At 42.3% G+C, this 24,201-nt stretch overlaps 1 protein-coding gene across 1 annotated transcript in view; it reads right to left on the bottom strand.

Moving 5' to 3' along the window:
- The window catches only part of LOC119009537 (SH3 and multiple ankyrin repeat domains protein 1-like), a 32,015-nt gene extending 8,402 nt beyond the window's left edge, over nt 1–23,613 (bottom strand). The window contains exons 1-19 of the mRNA XM_037080902.1: nt 23,110–23,613; nt 18,816–19,019; nt 16,439–16,510; nt 16,236–16,344; nt 15,920–16,071; nt 15,349–15,516; nt 14,575–14,616; nt 13,802–13,918; nt 13,626–13,703; nt 13,111–13,177; nt 12,708–12,883; nt 12,449–12,579; nt 10,849–10,988; nt 10,283–10,396; nt 9,585–9,663; nt 3,304–3,386; nt 3,001–3,125; nt 547–682; nt 287–367 (exon numbers count right to left, since the gene is read on the bottom strand). Of these exons, the coding sequence (XP_036936797.1) occupies nt 287–367; nt 547–682; nt 3,001–3,125; nt 3,304–3,386; nt 9,585–9,663; nt 10,283–10,396; nt 10,849–10,988; nt 12,449–12,579; nt 12,708–12,883; nt 13,111–13,177; nt 13,626–13,703; nt 13,802–13,918; nt 14,575–14,616; nt 15,349–15,516; nt 15,920–16,071; nt 16,236–16,344; nt 16,439–16,510; nt 18,816–19,019; nt 23,110–23,613 (2,578 nt within the window). The remainder of the gene's footprint in view (nt 1–286; nt 368–546; nt 683–3,000; nt 3,126–3,303; nt 3,387–9,584; nt 9,664–10,282; nt 10,397–10,848; nt 10,989–12,448; nt 12,580–12,707; nt 12,884–13,110; nt 13,178–13,625; nt 13,704–13,801; nt 13,919–14,574; nt 14,617–15,348; nt 15,517–15,919; nt 16,072–16,235; nt 16,345–16,438; nt 16,511–18,815; nt 19,020–23,109) is intronic.
- Nucleotides 23,614–24,201: the final 588 nt, after the last annotated feature.

Raw genomic sequence — 24,201 nt, 5'->3', positions numbered from 1 at the left:
CTGATAAAAGAAAAAAAATGAAATCACACCTATACTGGATCATTTTCTTGGCTCTCTGCATCAAATGAGTTAATATTTAATGCTGTGTTTCCGTAATAGTGCCATGGTGTTGTACCATAATGCTGCAGAGGAGCTCCAACCCTGAAAGCTATTTAAAATGTGACACCCCCCCCCCAGACAAAAACTGTGGGGGACTCAAATCTAATTTATTTTTTAACTTCTTCCCACATCTCCCCTCCCCTCTTTATTCTCTGCATTCTGTCCTTTGTCCCCTCTTTCATCTTACCCATGTCTTCCAGCTCTGATGTCATTGACTTGGAGCGCAGGGCAATGGCAGGAGGAGTCAGTCTTTTAGTCTGCTGCGGGGCTGCCAAGGGAACCCAGCCAAAAACAGACTTAATGTTTAGTATTCTCGTATAAACATACAGTCACCGATGACGACCACATTGCAACAGGCTTCAACAGTGAAGTAAACATGCAATCAGCTTTATCGTCGCATCATAAACATACGATGGAAATGACATAAAGGGAAAATGTGACTCCTACCTCTCTTCCGAGCAGTGTCCTCCAGCTCAGGGTTTCGAGCAACCATCACAACTTTCACCATTAGGCTGTTGCCGCCCTGTCGGATCATGTTGACCACCTGCCGGTGACCAACTTTCACCACATTCTGGCCATTCACCTGACAGACGCAGAAGAGCTAAATGAGCTGATGTGTTGCATTAATATTATTTTAAACAAAACAAATAACAAATTAGTAGTAGTAGTAGATACACAAAAATAGTTATGAGTTAAGAGTTAAAGAAGGCCTTCATGTGACCACTGGTTCACTTTGGTAGTGCAGCTTTCCCATGTTTGGCAGATCATTTAGCTTCAAACATACTGCAAATCATTTTTTTAGTGTTTTGGATGTGTGCAGCAGCAATTCAGGCAGCGACTACAGTAAAACAAAAAGGCTTGGGCAGCTACATAAGTGACTCATATGAGGTTGAATACTAATTAGAAGTATGTGTCAGCTTTAAAAAAGGTCTGACAATCATCATTTTTAGAATTGAGTTTTCAAGCCAACATACTGGGACCTTTAGAGGTACAAAATCGGCAGACGTTAGCTCTGTCGATGAACAACGCCAAAAACAAGAACCTCTCAGTGCCCCTGAAATGCATTACATAGAAAATACAGAATATACTTTGTATTTGCTCAAAAAAAAAAATCATAAAAAACATTGTGCCAGGTTTTTGTGCCTGTTATTCTGGCGCAGATGTGACGCAGTCCGACTAAAAATGTGCTGCATGTAACAAGCAGAGGCACTAGGCTGGAGTTGCAGTTTGCATACACATTTAAAGAAGAATCACACAAATAATATAAGACCTTTTAAAAGGGTTTGATATTTATATAGTCCACTGGATCTCCTGAGGTCAAGCTATTTGTGACCATCAGTTTTGCAGGGAGGCATAAACATCGCACAGATGGGAGTCTCAAGGAAGGTTGTGGTAGGAAAAAAGATGCATTCAATACAGGCTGGCATGACTAAAAACAGATTATTTTATACAAAAAATAAGTAATGTGGCCCTTATTAATTATTGTATTATCAGTATCTATTTTTAAGACAGACAAAGAATAGAAGGATGTTGTAGTTTGTGTTAAAACACTTTAAATTGACCGTCAGTGAACTGCAAAGTCACTCCAGTCTACAATTAAGCTTCTTATGTTTTGTTTGGCTACCTTTACCTCAGCATTAAAATCAAGATACTCATCATCTCCACTTCTTCATAATCTGTTTAAATGAACTTGTTTACTGCCTCATATTACATTGATAATTAGGTAGAGACGGAATAACAATTGGGCTGATTGTCAAGTGAGCTTTCACATACAAGGAATTAGCGTTGGTATATGGGTGCACGTGAATAAAAATAGATGTACTGCAAGTCAAGAGGGATAAATAGAAAACTGACAACAACAAACAACGTGTACAATATGACCATAATTTAAACGATATAGCTGTATAGTTTTCTGCAGGAATTTGCAAAAGTGACAAGGGCATATGCAAAAATTAACAGTATTAAGTTTAATGAATATTTGCAACGTGGATGATATGAGATTCTAAAGAATATAATATAATATTCCAAGTTATATTTTCACAACCAGCTTTTCTGAGCTTAGTGATCAAATAGAAGTCCCTCCACTGAACTAAAATATCACTCAGTAGAGCGCATACCTTCACCGAGGCCCAACAGTCCCCTTTAATTCAATCAAGCATGATCCAGTATCGAAGTTGATATCCCAGTATTACTCCAGATTTGAAACCACCCATAACTTACAGCCATAATTTAACTTTCTTGGTGTAATCATACTGACAAACCAACCAACCTACCAACCAACCAGCAAACATAATTGAGGGAATTACTAACCTCCTTGGTGGAGCTAACTATCCCATGAGTTCCCCCCATCGCTCGCATCTGGAGGTTCAGTACCAGTAAAAAAGGCAGAGCATATTTTTGTCATCTTCTTAGAGTGAGTATGTGTTTTATCAAGATGGCTATTGTGTTGTAACGTGTGTCTGTTGTCCACCCTGCAGATACCACTGATCTGTGATGCTCAGTTCGTTCCATCCTATAGGAGCCTTTGTAAGTTTAGTTTTTTGTTGTACCCATTTCTCTACAGCCTGTCTGGTCTATGTCTTCTTAATTTCCTGCAATTCCCAGTATGAGTTTTGACACTCTCAGAGAAACATGACTGCACCTGTTGCAATCGTTAGTGGGGAAATTCTGAGTAAAATTTGAATCCTTCACTGGAAAAGTTATATTAGATCCTTGTAAATGATGCCTTATTGATCTTTGTTATCTTGTTCTTCCTGCTTTCTGAATCATCCGAACTCTTAACGGAAACAGTTATTGACTCGCTGCCAACAACAACTTCCCAACAACAACGTCGGTCCAAAAATGTAAGGCGCATCAGTCATGTGTTTTTTTGTATTAGTCCAAAACACATCTCGTCCTCACCTCGATGAGGAAATCCCCCATCCTCAGGCCTGCCCTCCAGGCCACACCCCCCTCATCGACAGATTCCAGGTACTGCAGCGCGGGGAACGCTGGCGTCGGAGTGAACTCCTCTATGGGAGTCTGAGCTGCAGAGGACAAGTCGAGAAGGATGAGCATGAGGGGACACAGATAACGAGAACATGGGTTGGAAAATGAGGGCAGGGATAGAGAGATTAAAGAGAGAGAGAGCAAAAAGAGCATTTGAGACTGAAAAAACCTGTAGAGACAGAAAAATATGAGGTGAATTTTGCAGAAAAGACTCACCTTTGGCTCCCCTAAGCACAAAGCCAAAGCCCTCATTGTCTTTCTTCTGTAGGAGCACTGTCTTCTCCTTAATGATGTAGTCACTTTGAGGGAGTAAAGAGGGAGCAGAAGGGAAGTGGAAAGGGGGAGACGGAGACAGACAGGGAGAAAGAGACAGAGAGCCATATGACTTCTATAGCAACGGAAAAGTCTCATTGTCATGCAAATAAAGCATTTTCTGAATGTGGAAAACAGCTATACTGCATCACATTATGAAATCACACTGCAGCAAAAGGTAGGTTGGCTTGAGAATGTCATACAAAAAGTGCCGGTGCACAAAAAGGGTTGATGGCAGGGATACAGTTAGTGTCACAATGGGACGAAGTGGATATGAGATGACGTTCCATACTATATCCAGCTAGAGCTGACAAGCACTGGGCCGGGGGGAACGGCACATTAGAAAAATGTACATACACTTCACTGATAATGGAAACTTCCAAATGCACCTAAATCGCTGCATTAGCTTTCAGCGCCTCTGGCAGCTTTTGCAAGGATACTGCTTTACCGACTCCAGTGCACCACTACCGGTCATACATGACACTTCAAATTATGTACAAGAAGAACTTGGCCTCTAATCTCCCTACACAACCAGCTCCTTTTGCTCCAAGTCTGCAGCCTGGGGAGGGCAAAAGCAGCTATCACTGACACTGGTGATGCAATCTTGTTATGAGACTGTTGGAGTAGTGTAACAGCTGGCCCAGCAAGCTCCTTCATTATTCTATTACAATGTCTGGGACATTTGGCCAAGCTGCTTTACAACCCTTTCTCTAATATAAGACTGGTTAAATGGACTCCACACTGCCACACACAGATACATCTCATGACTCATTTCTGGACTTGACTTTCTAACAATGTCAATTCACCCTGGTTCTGTGAGAGAGCCCCGGGCTCGAGCAGGGCTGTATGATTTAAGAGGAATTCCAGATATTTCTTTCCAGGACAGCTCATTTCAGGGTTAGTTTGTGCGCCTCAGCTCAACTCAAGCTGACACTTGACAAATCAGAGTATTTGATTTCCTGGAAGGGCTGAGCGGTGTGTGCACGGGGACAAGTAGCCTGTTGGAAGGGACTCCTTTATTTACAGTGAAAGGTTGAGCGCCATACAAAGCAGTAAAAATGGACATCATTTCCAGTGGAAATATAGTCTTCTGCCCTTCCACCTTTTAAATGCGAAGTTTGCGTGAACTGTACAAATGTAAATAACTTTTTTTTGGCTCTGAGTTAATGGTTTCAGGTACCACATTTACATTCAGACTGCACACAGATTTGGTCTCCTTCACCTGAGTCATCAGACCCCAAATCCCAAACCATGCTGCTATATCCAGCTTTAACTTCCTGTAAGCTAGTATCATATGGCCAGCTGGAGAAAAGTTCTCAGGTTAGTATTTCTTTTAACCAATCCAAATCGTCTTGGGTGGCGTCGAGCTAAGGATGTGATGACACTGCCCCATCTAAATCCCGGGAAAAGAAATGGTAAGAGCAGCTAGCTTGTGCCGTTAGCAACCACCAGCTTAGAGTAACTTGCCATTTTCAGCATGTAGGTTGCTATAGCTCGGAGGTTGTTGTTTCCCATAGCGACAGGGACTTTGATAATGCAGAAAGGAGGAGAATGCAGACTGAAATAGTCGGCAAATGACAGGCTTTTACCCACAGTCCACATCCGGTGAGTCAGACTCTGTAACCTGAACACGACCATTTCATTGGCTGCCTGGCAATAAGGTCTGCAGCCAAGCATCCATCAGGGTAGCTTGGACGTGTAACCACTAAGAAATGTTTTTTTTTATTTTTTTTTTTTACGTATCATTTAAAAATGCCAACATTTTGATTTACATTTAAGTTTTTAAAGCCGAAGATTCGATTTTTTTTCTAATGCCCGGCAGATGAGCCCATCCCTCCGACTTCATTCTGCCTTCGCCGTCTTCTGAAACACCCATGTGTATACTGGCAGTAAAATAACAATAACAGTGTAATATTATATTCCACACTGTCTCTTACAATACAGAGCTGGCAAGGTTTTGTGTATTTATTCTGGCAGAGCATGTAATAAAGTTTGGCGGTGGAATCACAGAGGTCCAGCAGAGTCATGAGCGTCGGCCTACGAGCCCGAAGATCCAGACTTTCGACACCAAGCCATAACTTTAGCACTGAACAGACGATCGCTAGTTTCCCCTACTGAGGTCCGTCCCTTGTGTGTTCTCCATCAATGTTAGTGTTTCGCCAACGCACAGCCGCCTTCCAGCCATCTGCTCCTCACACCTCATTCCTTTTTCTCTCACCCTGTCCTCCACCATGCCTTCCTTCTCTGAGGATCAAAGTAACACGGAGTGGGTGGACGGATCCATCGGGCTCTTCATCCAGCCACTTCTACACGGGGGGAAACACGGCCTGCATCGGTCCTCCAGGTGGCTTCTAAGTTGCATCGCAGAAACATCTGATCTCCTTTCACATGCTATTTTTTTACTGAACTCGTCTGTCACCACATTGACCACCATCACCTGGCCAATTAAAGACACTAAAAGCGCAAACGTCCCCGGTTAATCTCTGTTGGCTAGTAGGACTCAGTCTCTCTGAACTGGCTGCAGCGAAGCTAGAAGCCTACTAGAGACCCGAGTTATTATCTACCCTCCTGAGTCATCCTCTCTTCTATCCACAATTACTGAGAAAAAAGGCAGCTTTTTAACCATTCATCTGCTGAATGAACATGCAGATAGGCAGGCTATGTGGGGACAATCCCCACACACCACAAGTGAAGCCCTTGATGTCGGTGACACACACTGTGGATGGGGATGGACATACATATACGCAAATGTATGTACAGGAGTGATACTCCCACAGCAATCAAGCACTATGACGTATACGCTCATATGTGAAGACCACATATATAATTTATTCAGTGTATACAGTCGCATGCACACACACATAAGCACAAATGCATGCACACAAACACACACACACACACAGGCATGCAAAGAAATGACCGGTATCTTCAATCAGAGCTTGAGAGAAGCTGATAATCCTCACTCTTGCCACTTATTCACTTTCATCCATCTGTACAGTCAAAATACCTCACATATCCAATGATACAAAGAGACACATTGAAAAAAAAACGGGATGTGACAGCAGCCTTTTTAAAGGAACAGGAAAAAATGGGAAGTCCTGGTGAATGAAAAATATCTGCCTAAAGAAATCATGACTCAAAGAGAATGAAATACACCCACACTGTCTGACTGAAATGCATCAATATGTGCTCCCTTTCATGCACTAACACACACGCACACGGCGTTCAGAGACACACGGGAGGAAGACACAGAAATAAACATGCTGCAGAGTCCCCATTCAATAGCCACTTCCGTCCCACAGATTTTCACATGCATAGGAAAAATACAAATTTAAGACACGCACACTCTCTGAGACACACGCACGCACAGTATACATAGCTTATTAGTCTGTCTTTGAAAAGGCACGGCCTCTCAATAGCATCATCTACCTCTCCCCTCTCTCCATTGTCCTCTCCTCACATCCATAGCCAGCCAATGAATGAGGAAACAGCCGCTACCTGTAAATGAACCACACGCTCCTGTTTCTGGGGCCCAGTGACGGCCACGAAGAAGAGAGGGAGAGAGAGAAATCTCTCTCTCCGCATCCCCCCATTGCCATGTCCCCCCCTCCTCTCTCGCGCGCGCTCTCTCCACCACCTCCTCCTCCTCCCCTCCTCCCTCCTCCTCCTCCTCCTCCTCCCGGTCTTCCAGCGAGAGCTCAGCCGTGGAGAGCCGCGAGAGTGGAGGAGAGAGAGCGAGAGAGGTGGGGAATGAGAGAGACAGCGTGTTAGCCTGCGCCCTGCATACTTAAGATGAGGGGGAGACAATGTGAAGGAAGGGAAAAAAAAAAGAGAATACCAGCGATTATCACGACAGGGAGAGTGTGGATGGTGTGTGTGTCTGAGCTGGTACATGACAGGAAGAGGGTTTGGTTGCAAAATAGGGGGAGATGGAGAGCTGGATTGGTGGGGTGGGGATGCGGGGGATGGGTATAAACGTAAGGCTACACAGGGAGAGACAGCGCATTTGCACATCCACCGACTGCCGTATCACAGATATACTAACAGCTGATTCTCACCCTGGATTTACTCGCTCACACACACATTTGCAAACTTTGCCCCCCTCCCTTCCATTTCTGCTGCCTCCTCTCCTCTAAAGCAGAGCTGTCATCGCCACACAGCCTTACAAACACTCTTCCTCTTCTCTGAAATAGTAATTGACATTCTCCCTGCAGTGAGGGAACATGCTCTGGATCACCTTGCTCTTAATTGAGCACCACTTCACCACGGTGCTGCAATTACGCTTAACCAACTTAGCACAGGTAATACAACCCCAGTGGCAGTTTTTTTTTCCATTTAGAACACGAGTACAGTTGCATTAAAGTGAAAGCCTTTTTTTAATGACAGTGAGGGCTGCTCGGCACAAGGGTAATGTCAGCTGCAATGTGTAAGAGGCTGTAAAACCCCCCAGGGTGGCGACTGGTAAGTCATTCTCACAAGCCCGGGACCTAACCGAACACTTGGTGTTTCATCCTCCTCATGACTCATCAGCAGGATGATGTATGTACACACAAAAACACGCACAGGCATATCTACACGCACACTAACTCTCAAACAAACATGCATAGCTTCATAACACACAGTCGCAGCTGCCCAGGGCTGAGCTGCAGCTTCACACAGATGCCACACAGGAGGAGAGGTAACAAACCCCCCCCCCCTTTCATTATGGCATTATTGTGTTCAGTGCAAACAAGCAGGCAGGGAGGAGAGAGGGAGGCATGTGGATGGAGGTATTGAGGAGACAAGTGCATTTGTCTGGTGGAGCCAAAAAGGGGCAGAGCCGAAAATGACATGACTGCTCTTTGTGCTTTCAGCGCTGACGTTTTTCATGTGGGGAGACAATAGAGAACGAGCGCCGTTCAGGATCAGCAGAAAAGCAGACACATACAGCACACAGGAAGACATGAAAGCACAACACGCACACACATACGCACATGCAAGAGCGTCCTGTTACCTGCAAAAATAAGAGCGTGTCAACTATTTCCATCACCTTTACTGGCCTCGCAGTCTTATCTTACAGTAATAAACCAGTGAGCAGACAGTTCAGTTGCTGCCCACACTATGTGACAATCCACAGCTATATAAGACGCTGCAGCCAATCAGGTTTATTTTAGTTTTATTAGTCCATCTATTTTTTAAACTAGTATCCTGTGCAGGGCTGTGAGGGGCCAAGCGCTGTCCCAGCATGCATTGGTGCAGAAGTCTGGGACAGTATGACACACACACTTTTTCAGTAACCCAGACTTTTCAGTTTACTACAATGTGGAGACACTCCAGGTGAACAGGATGTCACCATTGAACTTCCTTACTTATATTAAGACAATAATGTTTTGTTTCATATTCACAACAAATGAGGCAAACTAATTAAATAGATAGAGTAATTTGCACACATTTCCAGAACAGAAATCTAAACACTGGATGAAGCCATGTTCAAAATTGTTGTTTCATGTTGTTGAAAGGTTTTTACAGAGACAACACTGGTAATCCCTTAATATCACTCTATGGAACAGAATATACTGTCTACATACAAAAGGCATAAAGGCAATAAATGATAAATGAACAAACGCCTATGTAAAAACCATCAGAATATACATTGGAACAAAACCGGAAACGTTGGTATATGCAAGTGCAACTAAACTGGAGATTTCTGGTTTGGATTATGAGAAAATAAATAGGTAAATTTTTCAGATTTTGATGTTAACATTTGCTAGCGTTGGCGATGTTTACACTAGCTTGTTAATGTGATGCACTACAGTATGCTGGCCGCATACTCTATCTAAATGATTTTTGTGTTTTTTTTCTCCAAACTGGCAAGTACCAAGACTGTTGAAACAAAGATATCATGTGATACCAACAGTTTTACACGACTGGCTGACAAACATTGTTAGAAGCTGGAACCAAGGAGACTTTAAAATTATTGATTGAAAATCATCATATAATGTTTTTGGGGGAAAAGAGATACTTTAATTTTAAACCCTTCAACAAGCTCTGTTGATGTATTTTTGGAAGTTTTAACCTGTAGTGTCTCCCCTTGAACGCAGCGGGCTTGTTTTTACCGCAGGACAGATTCTCTTCCAACTCTTTGCCCCAACGTACTTCTACATCGATTGATCACATGTTGGAAGGGTCACAGCAACTTTTCTTACCTGGGGCCATCGGTGCCGTCGTAGGCTCCGACGGTGACGTTACGGAAAAGCTTCCTCTTGGCTTTCTCGCTGCGCGTCTCTGCAAGGCATGAGCAGGCAAAACACATGCTTAATTTAAACCTTCGGCTTCTGTCATGACACCTCTCTGTCTCTAACCCTCTTTTTGCACAAGTGTCTTCAGCGCGGCACACGGATGAATCAAGTGCATCAACACCCTGTTTGTTTGTCTTCCGTGTGGCATATGGTTTGCTTGCTGCGTGAACAATGCAGCTGTGAAAATGGGAGGAAAGTGAGTGTCTGTGCTGTACATGTGCCACTGTCTGTTGCAAAAGGGGCTTGCTGGTAAGCATGAGTGTGGCATGTGCTGGGTGTTACAGTGACTTAAAGGATAATTCCAGCCTGAGGGAGTGTGTAACCCATTTTTCAGCATGGCCTCTATCTAATCCATGTGTTAGTGTGTATGAATGTCATGTGTCTTACTAACCCACCTCTTGACATTGTTCCCTCACAACTATTAACGCTTTCAATTGATAAATGATAAAAAAAACAAGAAAAATGGTACTTTGACTTTAAAAAAATAAATATAGAAATTGAAATATTACTGCCTTTAAAATCAGTCTCTCAGCAGATTATCCAAAACACCAAAATGGAATAAAACAGGCTAGAAATTTGCAATGGACTACCAGGTTTTGTCCCACCTGTTCGATTGTCTTTGGTGAGACCGGCCACCTCTTCCACACAGTCTGAGGGAAACCAGCCAGTGCGACCTTTCACTGTCCCTTCCCAGTATCCACCCTCACCTACACTTAACACTGAGACAGACAGACAAGCAGACAAATAGAGAGACAAACAGACAGACACAGAAAGAATTTAATTTGGATCCTAAATCCACTCACATACATATATGTTATATATCATTCTTTCCGCCTTTCTTGTTACCTTAAGTCACCTTAAGTGACCTTTTTTATAATAATATTCTCCACTGAGATCAAATGGGACCATGTATTGCTTTGCGATGACTGGATGTGTCTGCTGGCGCTTCTCATTTCTCTTGTTTACAATCCTCTCTTAGATACAGCCGCTTACATATTTTCCGGCATCTGCACTACGCGTATCTCTGCATCACACCAAATTATCTGCAGTTGAGAACTTTAAGTTGAGCTTATTGTCTTTCAGACAACATGATTCCGGTGCCAGTAGTTCATTTTTGATAACAGTGATTAAATCTTGTCAGGCAGATTTATAAAGCTAGAGTCTATCTCACCTTTAACTTTGTCCCCTTTGCTAAGTGAGAGCTCTCTGTCTCTGCTGGCAGAGTGGCCACGAGTGGCCACATAAACCCGGCCTGGCACTGCACTGTACATACGCTTCATCTGACCTCCCCCACTGCCCGCTGAGGTCGCTCTACAGAGGGCGAGAGAGAGAGAGAGAGAGAGAGAGAGAGAGAGAGAGAGAGAGAGAGCGAGAGAGAGAGAGAGAGAGACACTTACAAAACCGAGAGATAAGACTGCGAGGAAAAACAAGTGAGACAAAGTGAGATGACATACAGATTGTGAGGCTACTTCAGAGGCAGTCAGTAGTTGAGTCATACTAATCAGTCATCATACCAACAGTAAGAATACATGCTGCAGTCTTGTTTCAGCTAACAGTGTCCAGCATTCAATGCATATTGTACGCTGAGTATTTAGAAAGTGCTGACAACATTATTTGTTTTAGGATGACTTCAAATATTATGTTTGGACTGCTACGATGGCACGAGGAGCAGCATTCGAAAAGATGTCCTATAAACAGTTTGAGAGATTGGATTGGGAAATGGGACATATTCAGTGTTTAGCATCTTAACCTACAGTGTGTGTGGACAAAAATCACTTTTTTTTTCCACTCCCTTGTCTTGTGATGGTTTGTTTGTTTGAATTTCGTCTTGTTTTCAAATATCTGTGTGTCTACTGCATATGATGAAGCCAAGGACAGATGTGTGTGTGTGTATGATGATGATGAGCTGTGGGGTTCAAGGGGAGGCTTTATATATACAGTATATTTCATAAATTATTTATATTTATACGAGGCTAAAGATCACACTATTTTTACTGATGGTATAAAAGCAATCAAGACATTGTGGAAATCGATGTCAGTCTGTGTACAAGAAATTAATGTAATGAGTTGTGTGCTGTTGTGAAATAATTTACAGTATGTGGAATATAGATGTCTATCATGCTGTGACTTCACAACCTCACGTGCCAGATGGTTTGTTTCACAGAAGGGATTCCCACGTGATGTGATCTAATGAATCTTGCAGGAATCTTGCAGGACTATCTCTACTATTGCACAGACATTTATAGCTCTTAGATGGTGCATCCCATCTCTTTACTTATGTCAAGATCAATGTAAATGAATGTATAAATATATTTTATCATGTGTCCAATATTTGGGTTTACATACAAAATATCTGTAAAGAAATAATTTGATCAGTATAAGGTGAAAAACATTTAAATCATAATAAACGCAGATACCATATATCTGTGATCTGCCAATACTGGCCATTAATATACCTTCTCTGATATATCAGTCGAGCTCTATTTCGAGGCTGTCAGCTGGGCAACTGCACCAGTATGATATTTGTTTAAACTTCTTCCAGGCCATGACTAGCTCCTCCATATCTGTTACCTTGCAGGACAACAATATCAATCCACACCACTCTTAAAATATATGACATTACAATTTAAAATAGTAAACAGCATGCAACATGGACAAAAATAGTAGTTCCTGCATACAGATGATGGTAACTGGATATCAGCGGAGGTTGTTAGTGGATGGCCCTTAAGGACCTGATCAGAAACATCAAAGTCGTCTCTAAATTTACTTACCCCTGTCTGCCTCTAGGCTGCCGGTGCCTTTCCTCTGTATCACTTTGACCTCCTCTCCCTCTGGATGGGGAGCGAGTACGAGTTCTAGGGCTGCTGGAGCTTCTCATGCCTATGGAGGCCCTGCGCTGGCCCTGCAGAAAAACACAAAGTCGAAGCTGATCCTGTAACTCACTATAACTAAAAGTCTGAGAAAGCAAGAAAGCATTATCTAATATCACAAACATCAGCAGATCGGTATCCACCTAATGGTCCTCAGTACCTGTCCTGGGTTCGGATTGGTTGCAGCCTTGTTGGGCGGGGCCAGAGGGTCAGACTGGGACATGGTGTTATCGCTGTTAGCGCGCAGGAGTGGGTGGGAATGGAGTGAGGGGAGAGGCAGGGTGTGGGCGCTCTCTTTTCGCTTGGGAACATACTTTGGCGATTCCAAAAAGGGCACTGAAGATGTGGGTGCGAGATTCCCGGGTGGGGGTTCAGAGGTGATGAGTAAGAGGGAGCAAGACGTGAGGAAGGTGAGACGGGTTGGATGTGGCAGGGTGAAATGGAGGGAGAAGTCAGGCAGATTGTTAGGGGAAAGAAGGGAGATTGTAAGGGCAAATACATGATCGATTCAAAGAAAAGCAGATACTGGGAACTGATTGAGATAGTGTGGCATGAAAGCTTACCTATATCAGAGTCTTTGTGGTTTTTGATGATTTCCCCGAGTTCAAAGTGACCGGACATTATAGCTAGCTGCAAACACAAATAACAAAATGAGATACCAATTGTTCTAGCTGTTGTAATTATATCCATTTCTTGTTTTGTTGTGTTGTCTCCTATTTCTCTTTACAAATGCAATATATCTACTAGAACAGACAAGTAGTGCGGGATCATGGGAGTTGTTGTTTTCATTGTAACAACCACCACTGAATGATTAAAAACTCAGGTAGAGAATGCTTACAGACACTGTAATGCTTACAAGTTCTGTTCACATTATGTTTAGTCTCGTTTGTCTCCTTCATTCTTTACTCTGACTCTCTCCCAGAAAGTTACAGCAATAGCCGACCAAACGAAAAGCACTGTTACCTTAAATAAAATTACAGATATTTCTATGCAAGTACACAACTCAGCAAAATGTAAACCAAAGTTCGAGACGTGACAGAAACGCAGAAATGTTACATATTATATCTTAAACATGTACCTGAAAAGGCGTCTGACCATGTTTGTTCTTTGCCTCCTTATTTGCTCCCCTGTACAGAAGAACCCGGACACAGCTTTCCTGATCATTCAAAGAGGGAAAGTGATCGGTTAACACCATTCAAGTCAAAACAGCATGGTAATAATAGTTTCATGTGAGGGATCTGTTTCCACACTCGCCTTGTTGTACAGGGCAGAAATGTGAAGTGCAGTGTTCCCTGAGGCATTTTGAGAAGCGGTGTCTGCCCCATAAAACAGCAGATGCTCCAAGTGTTGGGCAAAGCCATGCTGGCACGCCTTTCAACGTCAAGAGAGTGAAAGAAATATCCACAAATTGTCAGAGACAATTTAAAGTAGAGAGGGAGATTTCACACAGGACTGTTTGAGTACAATAGAAAAGTGGAGAGGATGAAAAGATATTGCAGAGCAGATTCAGAGAGGAAGAAAGGGAAATAATATGTCTTACATCCACATTTAGATCCGTAATTATTCTTACAGAAAAACAGGTCAGAGCCAATTACATTGCACCATTGTGGAAAAGAAAGGCAACAAAAAAACATTAAGACAACAGAAACGAGCCTTCAGCAGCCTGTGAGGTTTCCTCATATTTTTTCTGTGGGGACTAAAATATCACAAGATATGTACAAAGTAAAGAAAGAAAACACAGAGCACGGCAAAACCAAAATAAAATACCATGACAACCAGCCTGCTGCACAAACGCAAATTTACCAGGATGTCACAGAGACATAATGTAGGCAATGCACCCGTATCTACAGTAAGAAAGAGGTAACATCCAAAGCTCTTTCTGAACTGGTCTCAGCCTAAGATGAGAGCAGGTTTAAGGAAACTGTGTGGTCACTTCAGTTTATCTACATTTTGTATCAAATCACGATCCTCAGCGCCTTTGCCTCTTAAAGGCCATTGGGTTGATGAGATGGGAGGATGAAGGGTACCTTATGTATTTCTTCCATTCCAAACTCCTCTTCATCCCTGTGCTATGGAAAGAGAGAAGGAGGGGAGGAAGGAGAGAGAATGGAGAGACGAGTGAGGAAGGCACAGAGGAGAAGGAGGAGTGAATGCTGAGAGAGACTGAGGGCGACGGTACATGACATCAACCACAGAGATAAGACGGGAGACGTTGGTGCATTGCTTAAGTTTACACAAAGAGAGGCCAAGACCAGAGATGCTTAAAGGATAAGGTCAACCAAAAATGAAAATTGTGTCGTGTCCGCTCACCCACATGCTGATGGAAATGCGGGTGAAGCTTCTCAGTCCACAAAACATTATTGTAGCTTCACGGCAAGTAAAGCATTGCAGCATTCTCCTAAACAACTGAGGTAAACAGGGACTTGTTTGCTAGTTTGAATACCAAACATTGTGTTAATAATTGATAATGTGATAATATAATGTCATTCAAATCTTGTCTTTTCAAATACATTTGGCATCTCTCTCTCACTTCTAGAGACAAGCTGCATCAAGCCTTTTTTGTTCTTTTCATTAGTTTTGCAACTATGCTGCAGTTTGTCTGCGAAGCTCCAGAAATGTTTTGCGGGTGATTAAACTTTACCAGAATTTCCATCTGCATGGTGGTGAGTAGGTAATGACCGCGTTTTCATTTTTGGGGAAACTTATCCTTTAACATAAAAATATGGGAGGAAACCATGGATAGACGGACAGGGTTGTATTTGACGAGCTCATTGTGAAAATCTTAAACCGTCCATTGGTACCTGATGGGACTCTTCCCAGCCATTCTCATCCCTTGTCCCCAGCTTGGCCCTGTAGTAGAGCAAGGTCTCGCAGCACATAGTGTCGCCCCCTGTCAGTACAGTGTGGTACAGCGGGGTCAGGCCACAGCGGTCTTTGTAGTTTGGAGACGCTCCGAGGGATAGCAGAACCTGGTAAGACAAAAGAGAAGCGTGTGGGTGTACATATTCTATCTGTATATGTAGACCTGTAAACAGGGCTTTGGTATGGAGTCTTTGAAAGCAATATGAGACAGCTACCAAAGCCCCAAAAAGGCCTCTGTTCCCTATCGCAAGAACACGGTTCAAAGAAAAAGAGCAGCAGTCACAACTTGAAACTAACTCAGTATCTAAGGCACTGTGAAACGCTTCTCACCATTTTTAAATATCACGACCACCCACATTTGATGCAGCATTTACAATGGTCATTTATTCACGTCTACATTGTTATATAACATGTTAATGTGAGTTTGTGTGTCCTTGTAATACCTTTGTAATCATTCTGTCCAAACTTGAGTGTGTCTGCAAGCATGTGATTTTAATGAGAAGTTCTTACCAGGAGCCCAGCGTGATTGTGCGCCCGTACAGCTTTGTGCAGCGCAGTAAAACCTTCTCTGTTTCTAAAATCCAAATGAGCGCCGCCCTGAACCAGCACCCTGATGCCTTCCACCGGCAGGCCTGACTGCACAGCCACAGACAGGGGGGTCTCTGACCCCACAGAAGGTGGTGCAGGTCAGGGAGGATTGCAGGGAGAAAAGTTAAGTTAAAATTCACCCTTACAGAATTTCATATCAATCAAAAAACACTCCTTCAAGAATGAAGTCATATACCTCTTCAAAAGTGTAATTTCCACAGTGGGAGCACAAACTCACCTCCACTGTCAGGGTCATGAAAATTTGGATCAAGACCTTTCTCAAGGACTTTCGCCATTTTGTCTACTGTCCCAGCCTGAACATAATCCAGGAACTTCTTCATACTGGCCTGCGAAAGGTAGAGGACGGAAAAAAAATGGATGTCAGTGAGCGGCAATGAGTATTGTGCACCGGCAGTGTTCAATGGACGTGATAAGATTTACCTTTGTGCTGAGTTTGGAGAGAGCCTTTTCATCCAGATTTGTCTGTTTATAGACTCTGGTTTTGTACCTAAACTGTGGACCAGAAGAGGATACGTGTGAAATGATCGGTGATTCATCATACTGCAACACAGCTCAGTTTATCAGTGACAGCATACAGAGGAAAGGTAACAAAACTCGTTGCTACTTGTGCTGTAAATCTGTGCTTTAGCTGGCGTTTTGCAATATGAACAATCCTCTTTTTTAAAGAACAGAATCAAAGTTAGAAATCCAATCGATTTTGTGTTCGTAGAATGCTGGCTTGTGCTGTTTGAGCAAATAATTGTATCAAGTTAATTTTTCGACATGGCAGCGCTTGAGGACAAAAAAGCACTATTACTCTTGTTATCTGCAGCTAAACTCTCTCCACTGTTTCCAGAAATTCGTTCTCCCACTCAAAAACTTTGGAGCAGCTCCATGATTAATTTCTTTACAATACTGAGTCAAATTTTAATTGCCTGTTTTTTGATCGCATGTAAAGCTGAACTGGTAGAACCAGCCACTAAAATACAGATAGATTCTGAGAAGAATAAGGTGCACGCAGCAGTATTTTGTCTTTTGTCTGGTTTGATGAGGTCATGTAGGTAAAATTCCTAGTTTAATAGCGCTGGTCATTTCTCAAAATTCATATTTGACATTAAGCTTTTATTCATAGATTGAGATAGTGTCAATTGTATACATTTCTTAATGAAAATGTAAATTGTGTATGTGGAAGCAAAGAAGACCAGCAGGAAAAAAAGACTCAATGGTGATTATTTATTCATCATTAAATCTCTTTTAACAACTACATTTGGTATCTAGAACAGTTTGTCCATACAGGATCTCACACCCTGTGTATCCCTACATTTCAAACGATAATGCACTCACTCATAATATATCCTGTTCGAGGCAATTCTGACACTATATCATGGTTTATTGGAGGAGCCATCTTGACCAGAGCTAAAAATGTGAGTTTAAATATTTAAAATAGAAAATAATTAAACGATGTCCGGGCAGCGGTAGTTCACTGTGTTCTCGTGTGGTGGTCTAAATGTTTCACAGCCTTCTCTATCCTGCCAGGAGTAAAAAAATCAGGGGGTGAAATTAAAAACACTGCATTTAAATGTACTCCAGAGAATCAGTCACATTAAGTCGTAAACATAACATCCTTCAAAAAGATGAGTAAATTGATTTCAGGTGGGTCTGCCTTCCACTTCCTCTCTGAGTGGGAGTCAGCGTCAATGGGAACCACCTGACTGCATGTGCTGTACAAACCGATCCACATACTGCACCTCAGACGGAGCAGCTATTTAAAACCAGAGGCGCATTTGGCGAGGAAAAAGGAGAACATGTGGCCGAGTATTGACAATAAAATATTACAACATGGTTGTTAGTAAGTGGTGGTACACATTAAGAACTAACAGTATCCAGAAACGACTATAAACCAGTGAATAATGGTCCAATTTAAGCACTGCACTGATTCAAACTGGCATCACTCATGTTTTAAATACATGCATTAATGGAGCTGCGAGATACATTCTGCTGTGGGGCAGATTTTAGTTACAAGGCTAATCAGTACAGAGACATGTCCTCATCTGGAACCGTGCCAAGAATGTAAACACTCTGGTTTGGAGCCAAAGTGCAGGATACTCTTTCAGCCCCACCCAGCTCATCAACATTTAGCAGCTGGACCACCAGAGGGCACTGTGAGATAATTTTATCACAGCATAACAACTTCATATTGATGTCTTCCTACAGTCCACATCCTCAAAAAGTGGGGAAATGTAATTCAATTTGTAGGTTACATAATGTAGAAAACACAATTAAATTCATGGTGGATGTTATTTTTGGCGAGGTTTGATTACATTTCGTTTACTGTGTTGAACGTGGGAATTCTAATTTAAAAAACCCTAATCATTGTGTAATTTATCAGCAATTGCAGAACATTCCCTGTTGGTTTTACTTAGTTATGAGCTATTAAGTTATGAAAGCGCGCTTATGTCATCAAACTACAGGAGCTCCAAAAGAGTGAAAAAGTAAATTTGCATCTGTAATGGCTGCTGTTGAACTTTTATGTTCAACACGCAAAAAACAAATATAAATATCACATACAAATATCTATACAGAGAACATTCAATCAGGGCAGTAGTGACCACCCTATATCATATTCTATATTTTCTAGGAATTTGGATAGTTTATAAGCTAATTTATAAGCATCAGAGTGTGGTGGAGTGTTCTTGGCAGTCCAGAGAAGCCTTTAGAAGACTTCTTCAGCATCTGGTCAAGTATTTTCTGGGGTGTTGTTGCTGCTACTGGCATACTTGGACACTGAGTTACGCTAACATAGTTCCTGCCTCCATACCTCCAGGTAAGGCACCCCTTTCTCAAAGGACTGTGAGTAGTCTCGCAGAGCACGCTCCTCTTCCAGGAACTTGGCATCCCGTCCATCTCCAGCCGGCTGGAAGAGGCCGTAGTTGTAGGCATCCCACAAGGACTCGCTGAGGGAGCAGATGATCTGCTGCTTAGCGATCCACACCGTGCAGTCCAGGTCAAACTGGAGACACCTCTGGCAGACACACAGAGAGCACAGGGAGGCGTGGAGGTCAGAGGCCTCAAAAGTGGAGTTTCTCTTGTCTACACCTGCTCCGGAGGCACAAATTATACCATACTGAAAATACTCCACTACAAGTGAACATGCTGCATTCTAAACCATATTTCGGTAAAAGTATTAAGGCATTAACAGCTAACTGTACTTAAAGTAAAGTATTAATTCTCCACTAAAATGTTCCCAGCCAGCATTTCAATGCTGTAGATGTTAAAGCTCATTCATTCTTTATATAATGCTGGATAGATTAACAGCAATGCATCATATTCCATAAGATCATACGTTTGCAGTATCCTGTCAAAAGTGAACAAAAACAACTCTGCTTTCAGCTTTTTGACGCTGCATTTTTCAGTTTCAGTTGTTTTGTTTAATATGAGTGAGAATTTTCTCAGCCCAACAAAGGAACACTTAATCCTTCACTTTATTACAAACCTTTGTACAGGAAATGAAGGGCATTAAAAAACTGTGATCAGAATGTGGTGTTTCCAGTAATTTAAGCTTCTCAGACAAATTTAGTCTAATAAAAAGCATAATATTTTCTTCTGAATTGCAGCTGAGTAGGAGTATAAAGCTGCATAAAAAGAGTTTTTACTCATGTAAATGTAGTTGTAGTGAGGTTTTCAGAGACCAAGGTAAAAAAAAAAAAGGAATGCTTGATTAACCCAGATAAACCCCCATACCTCCATATTGGTGTCTATGTTAATAAGCACATATTTTATATATTCTGTAAGATATCACTAAAGGTCAAAGGAAATAATTATACATATATTGTTATCTAACCATACTTACAGTCACAGAATCGAGAAGCGCAGCAGATGAGCCAAGTATCTCATTGGCTGTAGGTTCAGGGATCATGTAAGCTAGCTAATGTTAGCTTAGCCAATCTAGAAAAGTAACTTAACCTACTATGGAGGCTAACTGACATTTAACTTCATGTCTCAGACTAAGTGCATTTTTTGAGTGCTGTACCTGAGGACATTTTGGAGCCAATTATACATGAGTATTTCTATTTTATGCTACTTCATGCTTCTACTTCACATCAGGTGTAGTGCAATATTGTTGTTGATACTTCACATACAGCTACCTAGCCACATGGATAGTCTCAGTTGCTGGTTATTTTATAATACCTTTTATATGATTAAATACTGTCTGTATACATCTTAGTGCTGCATCAATTAAGCTATAAAGCCTTTTTAGCCTTGCTTTTATCATTGTTTCTCTGATCTTAGTCTATCAAAGGTTTTTCTTTCTTTCAACACGTAACATCTTTTCTGCCACTGTCTCTAAAAAGAGGCTGTTAATTAATGCAGCTACTAATTCAATGGTGGTGTTTTTGCATGCTGTGCACACACATAATTATATGAATACACACAATTTCAGCAACATTAAGTTGTACATTAATTGTGTAGCATGACGGTTTCAACATCAGTTGGTAAATGATGGATTTATGAGAATGTGGTGTGTGCAGAATATGAATACATTACTTCTAAATAATTAATAATTTGCCACATTTGTAGAAATAAGTTGCATCGAAGGAGTAAAGATTCTATACTGGGATAAATATTTCTCTTTAGTTACTGTCTCTTTGATCTCTGCATGCATAATATCAGATTTGCACCACAAACCAGCACAGAGGGAACCAGTGTGGAGAGAAAAGCTCCTTTGCCTCTTACTGTATGTCTGTGTGTGATACACCAGAGGCTCACAGGCCAAGATGAAAAAATACCTCAGATCTATTATGTGAATGTGGTATGCCTAACTAGATTTCACAGTGATTTGTGCACTGCCCATTTCCTCATATTATTCCATTTTCTTGCATTTCCACAGGAAGGCCATCTCGTTTTTGTGCTTTTCTTATTAGAGTATGGAGCCAGAGGACACAGCTGACCGGTAGCAGGGCTTAAACAGCAGGGCTGAGTGATCTGAATGAGATGTATGCTTCGTGCTATTGTTCCATTTCAGAGAACTGTAAGTAAAATTGCACAGCTCAGCACACTTCCATGTCCTCTCCGCACCCCCCCGGAGCCACCCTCCCTTCACAGGCCCCCCCACCACTAGGTTGCACTGTTTGATAGTGTAGCCAACTCTATTGGCATGGCAACCGGTTCATTAGTGAAGGCAGGCACCCGTTGCCGTAGCAATGTCTTGGTGGTCCCTGGGAGGTAAACCACATGATGAGGATGCGAGTGTGTGTGTGCAAATGAAGGGAGTTGTAAAGTATGTGTGTCTGTGCGCGTTTATGGGAGTGTAATTGTGCAGACGAGTGCATATACGTCTACTGTGTGTGTGTGTGTGTGTGTGTGTTTAAGAATGAGAGATCGAGTGGCCATATCCCTGGGAGAGAAGTCTAATGTAATGTATACTGTATATTACTGTGACACTTCACTTCCCCATTGTTCTGTTTTATACAATCAAGGATTTTCAGAGATCTTTCTGGCGCTGCTTGTACCCACTCAGGAGAGTCATTTAGGCCTTCACTGTGCGGTATTTTGGTTTATGTAAATTCATATATTTTCCTCTTTGCTTACTCACTCCCGAACTCTCTCCTCACAGCATTCTTTTCCTCTCTGGCTCTCTTTAACTAGCTCCTGATATTTACCCCCTACTCTTCATCTCCCTTTAATTCAGCGCAATAACAGTTCAGCTCTGAGGTCTGGTTGGTGCGGAGTGTTTGTCAGTGGTGTGCATAGTGCAAAATGATGCCTTTGGCTGAGACATAACAGCAACACTGAAGCCTTTCACATATTTCTTCCTTTTCCAGCGTCACTCACTTCGCCAGCTCTCCCCAAACTCATTAAAAACCTATTAGATAATTAGCAATTACTGTTATATTGAGGGCAGATTAGCTGACATGTAGAACAATCGGCATGTTCTGGGAGTTGAAAATGGAGGAGGAAAGACAGGAGGAGGGGTTACAGTGGTGCACCCATTCTCACCTGGATATGATGTGTGTGGGCTGGACAATTCTCACCTGCCACCATCGTGCAGCCGAGAGCTGCTGGAAGTGTGAATTGATACTGACTTCAGTTTTGGAAACTAATTAAGACCATGCCCGACCTAAGGCAGATGCTTGAATGGTGTTGTTGACTGAAAGTGCCTGCCCTTGCAGGATGCTCTACACAAGTCAAGCTCTGCATTTTCTCCAACTTCGTTTTGGGACACATCCTTGGGCTCTTGGGATGAGTGGAATGAAAATGCTTTGAAATAAGAGATATAACTGTTTGGTCATTTGACTCAGATGTAGAGTCAACGCTGCTGTAAAATTACTGTTTTAAATCTTAACCGAATGGTTGGGTTTAGAAGGGAAACGGGTTTGTGTATTTTCAGCTTCCACCTGGAGAGTCAGAACAAGTTCAAAAACAAAGTGAATGTGGGGGTTAAATAATAGAAGAATAACACAGAAACCAAGTGCTGGCCTGACATGCTTGCTGAGGGGCCTGGATTTGGAAAAGTGGGGACCAGAACCCTTTTGTGGTTCTATTCTTATCAGATCTCTGTTGACCGAAAATGTCACAAATCTATATACCAGCTTACAGTATGTGTCAGAATATCACATTATCATTATGCAATGATATACCCTGCCATAACAAAAATGGTCTTAATCAAGTTTACTTTTGTCTGTACTTGCACAAAAATCAGATTAGTAAATGCAAAATGCATTACTGGCTTAACATTGTAAAGTAGCCTGAGCTATTATGACATTACTTTTTTATATTCTGTTTGTCGGATTAAAGCTATCTCTCTCCGAGGCAGTAATACCGGAGAGACTTGGCTTGAACTACTTCCTCATTTGGAAAGGCCTATAGTCAGTGCCCTGTTTGGGAGGGAGACTTTTTTTTTTAAACATAGATACTTAGACTTGTCAGATCATGGCTGCTCACTCTTTTAAATGCTAGATATGAAAAACTGACCTTTGTGCGACATTGTTTTTGTCTGCATTGACTTTTCCTGATTTTTGGAATGGATTTTTTCACTTGAAGGTGTCTATGTGTCATGACATTTTTTGGTATTATATCTGACCAAAGTGTTTTTGATGAGAACATGCACCTACTGTTTGTTTGATATCAGGAATTCCAATGCGGAACACCATCATGGTCAGAAAAGTGTCCTCCAGCGGAACCATCGTGGTCATGCTGCGCTCCATGAGAGCTCGTCTCTTCTGCACCGCATTCAGGCCTGGGTGATGAGGCTGCTGATTGGCTGCGATGACATTTTGCTGTTGCTTATTGGCCAGCTGATGATGCAGCGGGGCTTGATTGGTCATGTATGCGATGCCCCGGTTGCCCAGGTTACCTGGCCTCAGTGGCCGGTCTGCTCTCTGTCTACCGACCACAATGGCTGCTGGTTTCACCACCTCACCACCTTGCCCTTCCCAGGGTGGTCGTCCTCCGGTCATTTCCTTCTCCTCCAGACCCTCTAACCCTTCATCATCCGTGTCACGTCCACCTTCTCCTTCTCCTTCTCTGTTTTCTCCTCCCTGCTCCTCTTCCTCCTCGTCATCCTCCCCATCTTTGTCATCCTGACCGGGATAAAAGTGCTCGTTATTTCCCAGCATCCTTTGTGGTGCAGGAGTCACTGCAGAGAGGGCTCAGTGACATAGCTGTCATGGAGACAAAACATGGCTATCCCATGTGACTGGCTTCATCCTTAGAAACATGCTGTGGGAAACAGGCAGAGAAGGGAGTAAACTTTGGTCATTTAACTTCATTGAGAGAGTGAACTTAGCAGAATAGAGAATATGTATTTCAAGTATGTAAAAAGACACGTGCAATAACAGAAAAACTAGCCACCGGCAATGCTAATAAGTCCACATGTGTGAATGAGCACAGAGCTGGTCCACATTTTCCATTTAGCCACTGGGGATGCATCGGGGAATAGCAGGCTGATAGAGACGCTCTATATATAAACTCTGTGAATTTGCATCACAGCTTCTTTGCAGAGGAGAGTGAGTTGGATATACAGTTTAGTTTCACACCAGGTCAAGATTGTTGCTACTTTAGCGGTAATGGAGCCCACTTATGTCTGAGGTACAACCCAGGGCTAACAGCTAAATGGGAGCTCCTTAAAGGAAAATTCCACCCTCAGTTACTTCCATTGATGCGTCCATTGCGACACATCATGTTCACTGTGATGCAGGTGTTTT

This window comes from Acanthopagrus latus, chromosome 20 (genome assembly GCF_904848185.1).
Source record: "Acanthopagrus latus isolate v.2019 chromosome 20, fAcaLat1.1, whole genome shotgun sequence".
Taxonomy (NCBI): Eukaryota; Metazoa; Chordata; class Actinopteri; order Spariformes; family Sparidae; genus Acanthopagrus; species Acanthopagrus latus.
Note: the sequence above shows the minus strand (reverse complement) of the source record. Positions and strands in the feature narration are given on the sequence as shown.